Below are 14,919 nucleotides of genomic sequence, written 5' to 3'. Positions count from 1 at the left end.
ACAGGCAAGGAAACTGAGGCTTAGACGCTTATAACTTAGATTTGCCTGGGCCCACTCTTCTGTCACCTGGGGGGTCTAGAACTTGGATTTGAGTAAGAAGTTAGGTCCTAAACAGTTGAGTAGACCTGAAGACTGAAGTCAGTACCCCCAAAGGGTTCTAAGATTTGCCAACAGAGTCCACGTTCTTTTCTGCCTGGCCTAGGTAAAGACCTGGCCAGCTCATCACTGCTTTAACCAATGCTCTTAACTCTAAACTTCCAGATGGCACCTCCAACCCAGTAGCTCACTCAGTTTGAAGCCCATGTCCCCAGCTGCTAACTGCAAGTCACAACAGTATGAGGAAGCACAGACACCAAAGGGTCTGCATGAGCCACAACTCTCCACAATGAATGACTCTGATGTGACCAACAGATGTTTCACGGAATGCAAGTCCCAGAAGACTCAAGAATGTTGGCATGGGGGACACGGGGGGGGCGGGGATTGGAGGGAGGAAATGGAAGGGGAGTGTGATGTAATTATATTTCAGTTTAAAACCTGGCCAGTATGAATGAAGAACCAGAAAACACTCAGTGGTTCGACGCTTCTGCTAAAAAATGGACATTGAGTAGCACACTGGTGTGAGCTCTCTTACAAAACAAACAAACAAGAATGGGGGTGTGGCTGAAGGGTTAGGACGGGGTCTGGGTAGCTGTGGTGGGCCGAGGACATCTTTTCACAACCAGCTCTGCAGCAGCATCGTGGAGTTAAAAGCTGCTTGTAAATAAACTGGTCTGCAAGGGCCATCGCTGTTACGTCCTTGTGTTCCTGAGTGTCTCTCGTGGGGCTGTGCATTGCCACAAGCCTGACACAGGCCTTGAGAGTCCAGATTCTGCCACAGCTCTGGAGTGCCCTTGTTGTGTAAGTGCAGGGCTTACTCCACGGGGAAAATGTAGCAGGCCATACCTCCCTGAGGGCTCAGCTTCTAGGAAGTCCCCCAAAATGTGACTTTACACAGCATACACCCATATATACTCATGCAATGCTAGGACTAAACCTTTTGCACACACACACACACACACACACACGTTCACACCACCTTACAAGGAAGAGAAGTGTCCATTGAGAAAGAGATTCCAGCCAAAGGCCAGATATCTCACCATTATAGAAGAGCTCCACTGGCACAGGAGGTTCTAGAATTTTCCATGTAAATGCTGGGTCATCCAGAAGAGAAGCCAACAGCCTCTAAGATCACTAGATAGTCACTGGGGAAGGTGGCTGGGGCTAGGGTAGGAAGGGGTACCAGGAGGAATGTGATGGCCCAAGTTTGAGGGACTAGGATGAGTGGAAGGAGTCTGGTCACTGGAATCTCCAGCAGGAGAGGAAGGTCATCTAGACCAATCTCATGAGGACAGACTTCCTTCTGCATTCTAGATAAACTCTGGTGTGTTCAAGGAGTGAAAATGCACAGAGCAGCTTCCTGGATGCCTGCAGCTCAGCTGTGGGCTGTCACAGTCTGAGGCTCCCCTCAGGCCCAACAATGCCTAGGCCAATAAAACAGCCAGATCTGGCCCCCCTGTAGCCAATATCTAAGCTCAGGGAATGACCCAAACTTTTGCAGGGCTGGGGCACAGTCCTCTTGCAGACATAACTTAAAATAACAACGTCAGTCACAACTGTTAATTAAAACATATCTCCTTCCTTCTTTGACAATAGGCCTTTGTAATAGTTCTGTTAAAAACTCCAAGTATGGAATTCCCAGTTGTTAGAGCTCTAGACTGAACTCTGCTAGCCAAGGCCTTGAGCTCCTTTTCATCCTCAGTTCCATCGGCCACAAAAGAGGCCTCTGGCGCATGCTGGTGGGCTCTTCTGTCCTGTGCCTGAGTTCTGTTCCCAGGCCCCACAGGCAACAAGGCCTTTCACATTGTTCAACAGGTCCTTGGGGATCCTTTGCCCAGGAAAACCCAGAGCCAGGTTTCTAGGACATGGTTAGGTGGAAGGACACTCACTCTCTCACTTTCATGTTGGCTCAAGATGACCTCTTGCCTGAGCCCTGATACCCAGGACCAACTCCTGATAAGATGCACACCCACCGTCCTGGTGTGAGTGAGTCAGCTCCTCTCAGAGGTCAGTGGGGGTGGGATTTAGGTAAATGAGTTTGGAGGCTACTTCTCTTTATGCAACACCTCTCCTTGCATTGTCACGCCCAAGCTTGACCAGTCCTTGTGGCTTCTGGTTACTGTCACCTCCATTCCAGTCTCTTTAAGAGGGATACATCTGAAAGTGTTTGGGATGCTTAGAACTCTATTACTATAGGAAATGTGACCCACAAAGAACTGAGTAGGACCTCAGTGCCCCCCATTTAGAACATACTTCAAATATGGTATAATACATCATGAATTTTTAGAATATCTACAGTGGACTACAACTCCCTAGAGGCAGGGGTTGTCTTCCACACATCTTTGTACAAGGTGTTTGCATTAGCCAACGAGTTTCTGTTGAATAAACAGGTCTCTGTAGTGACTCACATAGAGGATGCCACTAATGGAAGCCCTGAACCTTCTCCACTGGTCCTAGAATTTAGTCCTCACTTAGGCAATGGGTTTGAGACTGCAGGACAAAATACAGCATTTTTCTCCATTGGACCCCACTTGGTTGGGAACAACCCTTCAGCTCATTTTAGCCAGCTCAGAGTAGTGGGCCACTAGATGATAATGAGTCCAGATCAGTTCCTTACTCTTTAGAAAGTGAGGGGCACACCCCAAGTTTGAGTACCATGCTGTTTGACTCCTTGTGTGTCTGAGCTAAATAATAAATGCCACCCAAACAAGATCCAGATGTGGAGAGCCCTACATCCTAGCTAGACATGAAGGTATCAAGTTGGGAAACCCCAGATGTGGTATTGAGGATCCCAAGCATTTGGGTAGTGAGGGAAGTATACTGGGAACTCAGAATCATAACGTCTTATGGAATCCCACGCTGGAGTGCAAAGCCCACTGTCCAGGTGAGCAATTTACAGTGGCACACTGTAGGCTGTCTGACATGAACAAGCCCAACCTTTGCCTCCTAAAGCTGCCATGCTATGGCCCCAGGCTTAAGGAGTTCTTTTTGACCTTATCTCCTCCATCAATTTCTTTTCAGAATAAATTCTACTTTATCCCATACCTGTGTCCACCATGTAACCAGTATTATCAAAAATAATTGAAATGGTAGCATTTCCATTGAGCCCCTATTATGGGACATCATTCTAAGTACTTTATCTGTATTGTCCGATGTTATCTGGCCCTGTTGAAAAGGTTAAATTTATCCCCTTTATTTTCTGCACGAGGAAACTGAGGCTTCAAGACACCATATGACTTGCCCAAGGCCACTTCTCCAGCAAATATCAGACTCTGATTCAAAGCTGGGTGTGCCCAAACCCCGGAATCCACAGTTGCCACAAGATCCAGTGCAGAGCACCGTGCACAGAGGAAAACCCACCGAGGCCACCTCCAGAAATGAGTACTCAAGCACCTATGTATTTGTTCCTTTCCGGAGACCAGCACAGACCCAATCTCAAGTTCAAAGGGAACAATCCAGAACTCGCACCCTATCATCCCAGCACCTAGTCTTCAGGAAGATGTTCAGACAGGCTGATCCTTGACAGTAATTCATTCATAAAACATTAGCCAGGGGCATAAACTATTGGCACCTTCTTCAGTTCAAAACATTCTCCAGTTTGGGCCAGTATAAACACTCAGACTTGGAGAGTTCTATGTTAGCACTGGCACCAAAGAACACAAAGACCCAGGGCCAGGACAGGAGGATGATGCCTGACTTGTGTCCAGCAGTAGTCAGGGCACTGGGGAGCAATGAATTGTAGGGATCATCTAAGACTGTGTCACTTTATAACATCAATTTTGATGGCTGAGGCCACAGTGAGTGGCAGGGTTGGGATTCAAACTCAAGTCTTTGGCTTCTTCTGAGACTGAAGAGATACCTGCCTGCTCGCCCATCTCTGGGACTGAATGCAGAATTGCTGAAGGAGAGTGGGCCCACAAGAACAGAGTGACATCTCAGTGGAGATCAAGGCCTGCAGGGGTAAACTGAGCATCCCCTGGATCAGTAATGGGAGTACTAAAAATCAGGCTGCTCTGTTCTCCCAGATGAAGGGCTGGCTATACTACCTGTCCCCAGACCAATTACAAACCTCCTAATCAGCAATGGAAATTCATCCATGTAGCAGCCCTTCCCCCTCAGCCTAGCACTCAAGGCTTCTGCAGCCCAGCCCCAACTTGCCTCTCACCCTTATCTCTCCTGGCTTGCCCTTGGGCCAGCCTAAATTCCTCCTCTGAGAAGCCTGTCCCAGGTAGAAGCTAAAATGCTGTTTTTCCAAGCCCTCCCCTGCCCATGGCAGCTGCATTCCAGCCACAGCTCACTCCCCCTGAGTCTCTGCTCAGCAGCCCCTTCTTAAACCTCTATAGCACCAGTCACTCTCCCATCCCTTTCCTAAGGCATCCTAATGATACTGACAAAAGCAGGGACGCTCCCTCTAACACTGGCTCTGCACACGCGCTGAGCATTTTGTCCTCGGCCGTCCTCTTAGCTGAACAAGATTATTGGACAGATGAGGAAACAAAGGCCTGGAGAGTTGCCCAGAGTCATACATGTTAGAAACTGGAGCCTATAACTTCCCAGTCAAGACTCCTGATGTCTAGGCCACACCCCCCATACACATTCACATCATCACCATCATCATCATCTCCATCACAGCACTGTGTTAGTTTTATTATGTTTCTGTCATGGTTTCTAAAATTGGCAATGAGTATCTGAGAGCTTGTGTTACTTTATTAATATATTTGTTCAATACAAGTGTGTAGGAACCTTCTATCGCATTTCTAGGATTTGAGTCTTATTGGAGATTAAGATCCTATAGTCTGTACCTCAGATTTTCCTACCTTGCTTGGGAAACGGGTCCACAAAAGACAAATTATGGAACAACTCGGAATAGGCCACTCCAGGACGAGGATGCCCAGGAAAGGGAACTTCAGTCAATTTCAATGAAAACTTTACATCTGTGACAAATTTGTTGTACTTTGGCCCTAGCAACCCAATCTATCGTTCAGCACGCAGCAGCTATTCTCTCTGCAACATGCCAGTGGCCATGTGGATATAGAGTGTCAGTGAGGACCCTGAAATATCTATTTAGCACATGTGTCAAGTTGGACATCTGTGTTGCTTTAGTGTCAGTGGGCATTTAGCAATAGAAAGGAGGTATCACAGCATGACATTGAGGACTTTCTGGAAATCAATGCTCCCAGCAGGCAGAATGGTGGCTTATACATCTAGGTAACCCCTGCAGAGCCTAGCAATATGCCTTACACTGAGCTAACCCAGAGAAATATTGTTGATTAATGACAGAATGTCTGGTGTCTAGGGACAGGCAGTCTCAGACGGTCACTAAGGACATGCAACTTGTCCTAAGGGCTCCCGATTTGTCATTCATTCATCATCTCCCTGCTTGCAACAAATATAGAAAATCTACCTTTTTGTTGTTGTTACCATTGGCTTCCAAGGACCAGAATGCTCAAATCTTCCCAGAGTCCCTGGCAGATCTGCAGTCACAACTTGTGGAAAAGCTCAACCTTAGGGTTGTGTTCCTCTTCCTTGGCTTTCTCTCTCTGCCCAACATCTGTGGGTCAGAGTACTGAGCCAGAAGAGTAGAAAGGGCCATCCGAGGCTAGGAAGCATCTCCTGACCCTTGGGCCTTATCTGGGGTGTCTAATGGTGACAGACCCACGTCAGGAAGGGAATACACCGCTGTTCATCCGTTGACTCTGGCTTTGATTCCCTCTCAGTGAGAGCTAATGCTTCTATATGCAACAGGATCAACTCAGAGCCACCTGCTCTCTTTGGTGACCACACCCTCTTTACAAACACTGGGTATTGCTTATCCCAAAGCAAGTGTCCAGAGAGCACACAGAAACAAAGAGCCTTGCATCTTGGGCTCAGGGAGACAAAGTCACAAGCTCCTTCCAACGCCCTGTAAATTTTCACCCTGCCTCTATCGGACTTCCCTTCAATTCTAAGTCAGAGTTACTACAAGGCAAGGTGTGGCCTTGTCTTGTAGTACCAGGGATGGCCCAATGCCTTCCTGTAGAAGCTCATGTCCTTGGGTTCTGTGTGGGGTACTCCTGAGCTGACATCTCAGTAAAGGTGGGACTACAGTAGCTTGGGCATCTTAGGCTCCAAGTCCTTCGGGAAGAAACTAAGGCTGCTTCTATGGTCTTGTATATGACCTCTGTGCTCTCATTCCAGGGCATATGGGCAAAATGACAGCTCATTAAAAAAAGGGAAAAAGAGCGTGGCTGGTGGGTGTCTTCTCCAAGCTCACCTGCACACCACTCCACAATGTAGCCAGAGCCTGTAAAACGGAAGGGGACACACCAGTCTCCCAGGCCTCCTAAAGCTCCAGCTTAGTTCTTGGCATCTAGTAGTGTAATCTCACAAAAACTATGTGCACTTACCCCTCTAACCCTCCGGTGATCCAAGGGCTCCAGTTTTACCTGACCTAGTGTTGGAGCCCCAAGGCTAAGAGTGTTAGAGTTATTGTCATCTCGTGTCAGGCTGGGACATCCTAAACTCTTCGAGAACCTTTCAAGATCTACACCCCTTTCCTGAGGAGGCAGTATTGACTCAGAGTTCCTAACCCAACCAGGTGCCGGGCCCCCTATTCTGTCCTTGAACCCCTATGCCTACCACTGTCCAAGGTCCTGCCTCGATTTCCCTAATGGAGAACACTCCGATCCTATTTCCCGGCGCCCTGAAGAGTTCTTTCCTGAACACTAAATTTCTTAATTTAGTGTGTCCTCTTCTCCTCCATGGGTATCCCTGCTCCCTTCCCAGCCGACGCTACAAGAGCAAGCAGCCTCCCAAGTCCAAAGCCTCAGTCAACCCTGCGCTCACCACCACCATTTTTGTAGCAGAGATAGGGGAAGCGCCACACGTTGGCCAGGTCCACTGCAAAGCCGACCACAGACAGCAGGAAGTCGATCTTCTTGCCCCAAGTCTCCCGGGGCTGCGCGTCACCGTCCTGGGACGCCAGGAGACACTGGACGCCGTTGCGCTCCTTCACCACCAGCAGATCCGCGGTTTTGCAGGGCCCTAGGGGCTGCTCAGGCAGCGGGTCCGGCCCGCCGAGCTCCGGCTGCACCTGCGGGTTCATTCGCGCCAGAAGCATGGGTGCGGCTGGAAAAAGGGACTTCGGAGGCACTGGGGACACACCGAAGCTCTGCTTTCATGAAAAGGAAAAAGAAAAAAAAAAGTGGTCACCAAGGCTTACAATCTGTTTGCACCAACTGAGACCACGCAGAGGAAACCAGAACGTGGGGATCCGTGCGCTGAGTGGACTCCGGCTTCCTAGAAAAGGGAGCACATGTGTTGGAAAAATTTGGAGACAGAGGTTGTGACGCGCGTCCGACTGGGACAGAACTCATAGGTGGGGACCTCCTTGGGCCGCCCTGTGGGTCGGGCTAAAGACCCTGGTCTCTACCTGGGTCAGTCTCTGCCTCCAGCACCATCACACACACCCCTAATGGCAAGTTTCTTGTGGGCCGTGCAGGGCCCGAGTCAACTCGCGGCCCCGGTCCTGCTCCGGAGGCGGGTAGGAGAGCTGCCCCCAATAACCCTGGAAGCCTTCGGGACACTTTAGTGGGTGCAGCCGCTCACGATGTGCTTTGGGGCCGGCCGCACACTTACCGGTCCCGCGCGCAGGGCGCACTCACGTGGTGGGCGGCTCGGGGATCGCCGGCGCCAGCCGGGGCTGAGCTCCGCCGCGTGGCACTCAGGCGGAGCCCCGGGGACGCTGCGGGCGCGGGGCGGCCGGCAGGACGCGGGCTGGCTGGCTCTGGCCGCGCCCGGAGGAGGCCGACCTGGTAATGTAGCCTGTGCTCCAGGTAACGCGCCTATTGCATTAGCCCCGCGCCCAGCCCGCTCGGTCTGGAGCCTGTTAGCGCTAATGCAGACTGACAGCGTGGCCGGGACTGGCAGAGGCGGGGGCGCAGCTCCCACGGGCTCCGGGGTGGCGGGAGCCAGACTCCAAGGCACTCGTGGGGACCTAGCTTCACACTTTTTCGGTGTCTCTCTTCAGCAGGAGTAGCGCATGTGGCTCCAAAAGACACCTGGATCTGACCAGACAGCAAAGGAAGAGTGCAACAGACCCCCAGAACTGGGATCTAGTCTGTGAAAGGGGCGTTGGTAAGAATAGGGGGAGTAGCCACCATCCTAGAGACACCAGCGCTGTCGTACTCCAGACCACTTAACCTACGTGGTGAGAGTTTTCTCCACCAGCAAAATGGGGACTTGGTGCTCCAAGATGAGCACTGCAACTGGTGGCTCACCGGCTGGGCTGGGCTGGGCCCTTGGGCAGTTTTCTTTGGCCAGCTCAGTTTGTTGAAAGGTCACGGCCCAGGATTTTACTCCTGGCTCTGTTTGTGACCAGCAGGCTAGCAGGCTTTGGAGGCTGTAACCCCGTTCCGTAAGACTGAGTATCGATACACACTCGTTCTTATAAATGCCTCCCCAACTGCCAGAGTGAGCCTTTTTAGTTTCCCACAAGTGGGTAACACCATCAAAGAGCTGGTGGTTCAGTCCCGGAAGCAGGAGGAAAACAGGAAACACAATAAATAAACACATATGAAGGGTGAGAAGACTGGCGTAGCGTGGGCTGGTGTGGGTAAAGCCGAGTAAGGGGATGGGTGGAAAGAGCGGGCTACAATTTAAGGGGCAGCATCTTCTGTAGTGTTGAAGGGTGAGCTACTTGGACCTGGGAGTTTATGTATCCAGCTTCTGCTTGTGTCTGAATCAGCCCAGCTAGGAGAGCCGTGAAGACAATCCCTGATACCCAGGAGTTCCCAGCCCAATGTGTAAAGAGCCCCGTGCCATCAGGTCAGTTGTGATCACTGGAGGACAGGAATTTGGTGAAGTCAGATCAGGAAGGGCAGCAGGCAGGAACGGAAGGACGACACTTACGTAGCATGGGAAGTAGTTTCGGTAAAGCTTAGTCACAATGATCTTTCCATGCTTTCGACATTCCAAGCCCAAAGCAACCCTAGGGCCTTTCCATTTGCTCTTGCTTCCGAGTTATTCAGGTCTTAGTGCAAAGATTCCCTCTCGGGCTCCTGCATTCTCTACCAGATCACTGACTTGATTCATGAATTAATGTCATCTCCCCTGAATGGCAGTTGAGCTCTAGAAGAGCAGAAGTGTTGTCTACCCTATCTACCTCTGTGTCTCTGGCACCTGCTACTCACTAAATATCCACTGGCACATAAAATGAGTGAATGAGGGAAGAAATGCCAAGCCTCATGGGGCATTTTAGAGAATTTTCACACACAGGGCCAGCAACACAGGTATCCTGTGGAGAGGATACAGAGAGGAGAGGATGGGATGCCCAGAGGGTTGTAGGATCACCTTGATCTCTTGGGGACTGATGACAGGAAGCAGGAGATTAGGCAAAGGGTAGCCCTGAGGTTTCTGGATGAGAACTGGAGACTATAGGTTCCCTGTCGCCAAGGGTGATTGATTATCTCTTGCCCTCTATGACAAGTCTGTGAGGAAGGAACATATCCCACATGTGGGAAGTGTCAAAGTGGACCGGGAACCTGGGTCTCCTGATCCCCATTTTCTGGTCTCTTCACCTATGATGGAAAAAGACACCTGAATCCCTCTAGCTGACCTGGCATGTTCCCCTCTACTCCATGCCTGTTCAGCTGGTCTTCAAGCCCCGATATTCTCATCCCTGAATGCGTATGAAGCCCTGCCGATCCTCCTGCAGCCCCAGAGGATTGCCATCACCCCTTCCTGCTCACTCTATTTCCCCTGTTCTTCTAGCCATACAATCATATCCAGCTGCCAGAGAAATTCTTGAAACACAAGTCCAGCACCTCAGCTGAAATCCCACTGAGACATACCAGAATGACTGAATGAACCATAGATTTAGAATAATCTAATTGTCTCCTTTCCACCACTTGGAATCTATCTGCCCACTTTTTCTACAATGAGCATTTGATACTTGGACAATGAGAAAAAGATAATTCACAGTTTCAGAATATCTTCCTGGCACCAAGATTAACAGCATAAGCAGCAAATCAGTGCAAACAAAATACTGCTTGTCCATTTAATCATACTTTTGGCCATTAATTCTGTCCTTGACTTCCTTAAGCCTCTCTCCCCCCCTTCAAAATATGCTTGCTAGGCCTGGAGAGATTGCTCAGTGGTTACAAGTACTTGCTGCTCTTGGAGGGGACCCAGATTAGGTTCCCAGCGCCCACATGGCAGCTCATATTATCTACAAATGCCATTCCCTCTTCCAGCCTCCGCACGTACCAGGTATGTATATGATGCTTAAGCATACATGCAGGCAAAACACTCATACACAAAAAGTAAAAATAAATCTTCAAAATATACTTTCTTCTCTAGCAACAATGGTGATATTCAACTAATATTGTGATTTTGTGCCCTGCCAAATGTTTCATATGTGTTTTGCATTCCTTTGTCTATTAGGGGAATGCCTGTTCACTCTCCAAAACCTCCAAGGCCACCGCTTATGTGAAACCTTCCCTGACAAGCAGTGCTAACAATAGTTAGATTTTCATTGCACTGGAGTTTGTGCATTTGTCTGGTACAGTTATTTGTGTAACTTCCCCATCCAGGATGAGGATGCTATCTGACATAACCTGTTACATAGCTAGCACTGCAGATACTCATACCGACAGAAGTAGAAGAGAGCTTGTTCCTTGGTTGGAATTAGTTTAGGTTGGAGTCATTCAGAAACTGAATTTGAAACAAAGGTCAGAATATGTGAGGGGGGAACTCCTGGGAGCAAGCAAGACAGGAAAGGATATGATACCAAGAGAAGGTGAGTTAAGGAGTATCTCATTGCATGGGCTACTGATGTCATCCTGCTGGGAACTCAGAGGCACAGTAAATGCTTTGGAGTTGTCCCTCCAAGGAGAAAGCTAGGTTTCCCCACAAAAACTGTTCCCAAGTATTGACGTCCCCAGTGCTTCCAGTCCGACTTGAGATCGGCATGTGTCTGCTGTCAGTGAAGAGTCTGGCAACAGTGAGCCTCAGAGCAGGGTCTGCGCCGAGAACATAGCGAGTGACGAGGAGGGTGGGCGGGACTCTAGAGGTGTCTGTTGCAGGTGTGGAGAGAAGTATTCCCCTAACTACATGGACATTATTAGAAGGCTGACTGGCAAGCCCTCAGAGTTCCCCCTGTGGCTTCCAAGACATCTGGGGGGGACACAGCTGGCCTGAAGGAGAAGGCGTCTCCTTCATCTCCTGCCCAGACTCCCTGCTCATAGTTCTAAGGGCCATGGGGGCCATGTGGCTTCTCTGTGCTCTGCATCCTGCCCCACCAGTTGGCCTGAGGGCAAGTGTAGGCAGGAGGCTGGAGTATTATCAGAGCTAGCATGGTCTCTGGGGAAGCGTCACTTCCACTTACCATGGCACTTGGTGACACAGGCCATGGGATGTAAAGCCATAGCTGGTGCTGTTAGTCCATCTTTGGTCATCTCCCTGCAGACACCAGGCCTTGACAAACAGAGGTTGCGCTGGAGTGCATCTAGAATCCAAGAGACTGAGTCCTGAGGGCTCTTTCACAGTCCATACCTCCAAGGCATCATAGAAACAATTAAGGCAAAAGAGAAGGGGAAGTCTACTATACATCATCCTCTCTCTCTCTCTCTCTCTCTCTCTCTCTCTCTCTCTCTCTCTCTCTCTCTCTCTCGTGTGTGTGTGTGTGTGTGTGTGTGTGTCTGCATATGTGTGTTGCTCTCTCCCTCCTTCTTCCTTCCCTCTTCTCTGCCTCTTTCTCCCCCCATGTCTTTCCCTCTTCCTCCATTCCCCCATCCCTCCCCCCTCTCCTTTCCCCTCTCTATTAGGATATTAAATCTTTCTCATTGAAGCTGGTCTGCCCAGGGTTATTGGTCTTTGGTCTAAGTTGTGTTCTAAATACAAATAGCAAAACAAGTGCCCTCGATACAAAACACACAAGTTCAGATCTGGTTCCATCAGGTTACTTCCCACTGAACCCCTTGAGGTTTCCGAAGCTTCTCGTCTAGAAAGTTATGTCTCAGTTCTTGGTGTCTTCTCTGCCAGGTTATAAGACTAGCTGGCCTCCCGCAGTCACTGGCATCAGAGCGCCACTGTCCCTTATAGACCCCCACATTTACACCCTCTGCCTGGACCTCTGCTCTGGGTCCTAGTACTTTGGATTCAACTACAGTCTAGGCAGTTTTACCTGGAAAACCAGAGGCATGGAACTGACCATGAGCAAATCAGAGTCCCTGGTGCCCTCTCCGTGACTTACACATAAACTGCCCCTCCACAGTTGCCCTCAGCCTAGGTTACAATGCCTCCCTCTTTCTGGTGCCTCAAACCATTGAGCACCGAGTCAGTCTTAACTCTTCTTACTCCTGTATCTAACCCTGCACAGGTTCTGTGGACTCTAAATCATGTCACATCTCTGCACCTCAGAGGTGACTTCCCTATTCCAAATCACATCAGCTCCTGCCAGGATGGCTGTGACAGTCTCCAGGTGGCCTCTCCTGCTTGGCCCAGTTCTCTGTGACTTGAAGACTCTAGAACTGCAGGAAGACGTTTTAGTAATATGTTCATGCTCTGTTACCCTCACTCTCTTCCTCCAATGGCTCCTTTAGATTTGGTACAAAATCAAAGCAAGACCCTTCCCTAACTAATAGAACTCGCTTGTACTCATCTTGGGAAGGCCTGCAGCTCCTACATCAACAAGGGACAGAGGTTCCAGAGGGGAGGAGAACAAAATGGCAGATAGCACAGCAGAAAGATATCTGAGGCTTAATTGGGATCTTCAGTTGTGACCAAGGCCATCGCTGAAATGAGATAGGCCATTAGAAAAAGAAAAATAGAACATATGGCAATAGAAGAGCTTGGAGGGATAATTGGAAAGGTGTATCCAGCATGCAGTCTCCTGAAAGGAACAGATTTCCTTCCTTCTCTGCCTACCTAGACACATCCTTGGATGGACTTACCACGGTCATGAGGGTTAGAAGACAAGAGGGCTCATGCCTGACTCCTGACTGTCTCCAGGGCAGATGGGTTATGATTAACTTGATACTAGACTTCTATCCATCTGGGAATATCAAAGCAGATGGAAAGCTCAGAAACAATCATGCAAAGATTGTATTCTTTAACTAACTAACTACCTAAAGCATGGAATCACTTCTCAGAAACATAACACACACACACACACACACACACACACACACACACACACACCGTTCCTGACTGAGTGTGAAATTCATCGAGCATAAAAACATTGTGTACACTTCACAGTTTGTAATAGCTATTACGTGAATATACAAAACTCCATGCAGTCCTCCCAAGTCCATGTCCTCCCAGCATGAGTTCCTACACACATAGTAACCACTGTCCTGAACTTAAAATCATTGTCACTACTTTTTCTTCATGGTATTACCACCTATGAATTTATTCCCAAGTAACACATTGTTTGGTTTTACTATAGTCCATAATAATAGTTTCTTAGATTTATCCAGAATGATGGTATTTGCCGTAGTTTCCTAATTTCCATTGCTGTATATATTTAATTTGTTGACTATCTAACAACAATTTATTTATTTATTCAGCATGAAAGACATAGAGTTTAGGGTTGTTTCCAGAGTTTATGTGTGTACACATGTGTGTGAATTTCCAACAATCAACATAAACATGTTAAAATATCTCTCATCCACGTTCACAAGAATCTCTCCAGGGAGTATTCTTGGGAGAGAACACTCTTCTAAGCGTTGTTGCTTTCTAGGTTAAGCTCAGCTTGAGGAAGCAATGACACACTGTTTTCTAAGTGACAGAACCACCTACAGCTCCCTCTAGCAGGCTCAGTTCTTCCCTTCTCATCGTCAGAGCCTCTGTAACCTCGCCGTGATCTGCGCTGCTGACTCTTGGTGATCTGTAGAGTGTGAGATGATATTTTATTGTGGTAAGTTTGCACTTCTCCAACCGCTCATTATACTACATGCCTTCTCCCATGCCTGTGGGTCCTTTGTGTTTCTTTTTCTTCTGGAAATGACGGCACATTTGCCAATGCATACGTATTGGCTTGTATGTTCTTAATTCACAGGAGCTTTAAGCATGCTGGCTGCTTATCTTTCTGTGTTGGTGCAAGCATCTTTATTTGGTTGTGCAAGATTCCTGCTCTGCTCACGATTTGATAGCAATTATTTGTTTTACTATGTAAATGTATCACTATTGCTTTACTGCTTATGTGCCTTCATGTAATTTGAGAGGTTCTTCCCTCAATGACATTTTTCTTCATTATGTTTTAAAATTTGACAGTTTGGGTCTTTCATAGTTATGTCTTTAATCTACTCAGTGGGAGTTCATTTGTAGAAAGTGTGTGGTAGGAATTCACTTCATTATTTTTGATAAAACTATCGAGTAGTTACTTCTCTGTTTTGATTAGCAAAAAGTTCTCAAGCTTAAACAGTGTCTTTCTACAACTGGGATCCTTCCAGGCTTTCTCTTCTAGTCTACTTATCTGTTTGTAAGCACCAAGAACCTCGCTGACTTAATAACCATGACTTTATATTCATATCTAGAGAGAAAAAAATCTCCAGTCCTTTTTCATTGGAGCTACCTTTGAGGGGGGATTGGGGGAGGTCATTGCAGGTCAACAATGACAGCATTGAATCTGAGGTCATTTTGGAGAGAACTGACCTTTCCAGAGAGTTTGACCATCTCATCTGAAATTAGAGGACGTGTCATCATCTTTACTACAAAACTTTGTGGAAGAAGCCAAATGGTCCAGGGATAAAGCACACACCTAAGAGAGGTGTGGCCTGAGTTTTAATACTATCCCACTACTGAGTTCCTGTAACTCTTGGCTGAGTTCCTTTGTTTGCCCAT

The 14,919-nt window shown here is 48.3% G+C and overlaps 1 protein-coding gene across 1 annotated transcript in view; it reads right to left on the bottom strand.

The window, feature by feature from the left end:
* Positions 1–7,462, bottom strand: part of Slc6a2 (solute carrier family 6 member 2) — a 39,317-nt gene extending 31,855 nt beyond the window's left edge. Inside the window, exon 1 of the mRNA XM_005079146.4 lies at positions 6,922–7,462. Coding sequence (XP_005079203.1) covers positions 6,922–7,195 — 274 coding nt within the window. The 5' untranslated portion in view covers positions 7,196–7,462. The remainder of the gene's footprint in view (positions 1–6,921) is intronic.
* Positions 7,463–14,919: the final 7,457 nt, after the last annotated feature.

The sequence above is a fragment of the Mesocricetus auratus genome, unplaced genomic scaffold, assembly GCF_017639785.1.
Source record: "Mesocricetus auratus isolate SY011 unplaced genomic scaffold, BCM_Maur_2.0 Super-Scaffold_100045, whole genome shotgun sequence".
NCBI lineage: Eukaryota > Metazoa > Chordata > Mammalia > Rodentia > Cricetidae > Mesocricetus > Mesocricetus auratus.
The sequence above is the reverse complement of the archived record's forward strand: the minus strand, read 5'-3'. Positions and strand labels throughout refer to the sequence as shown.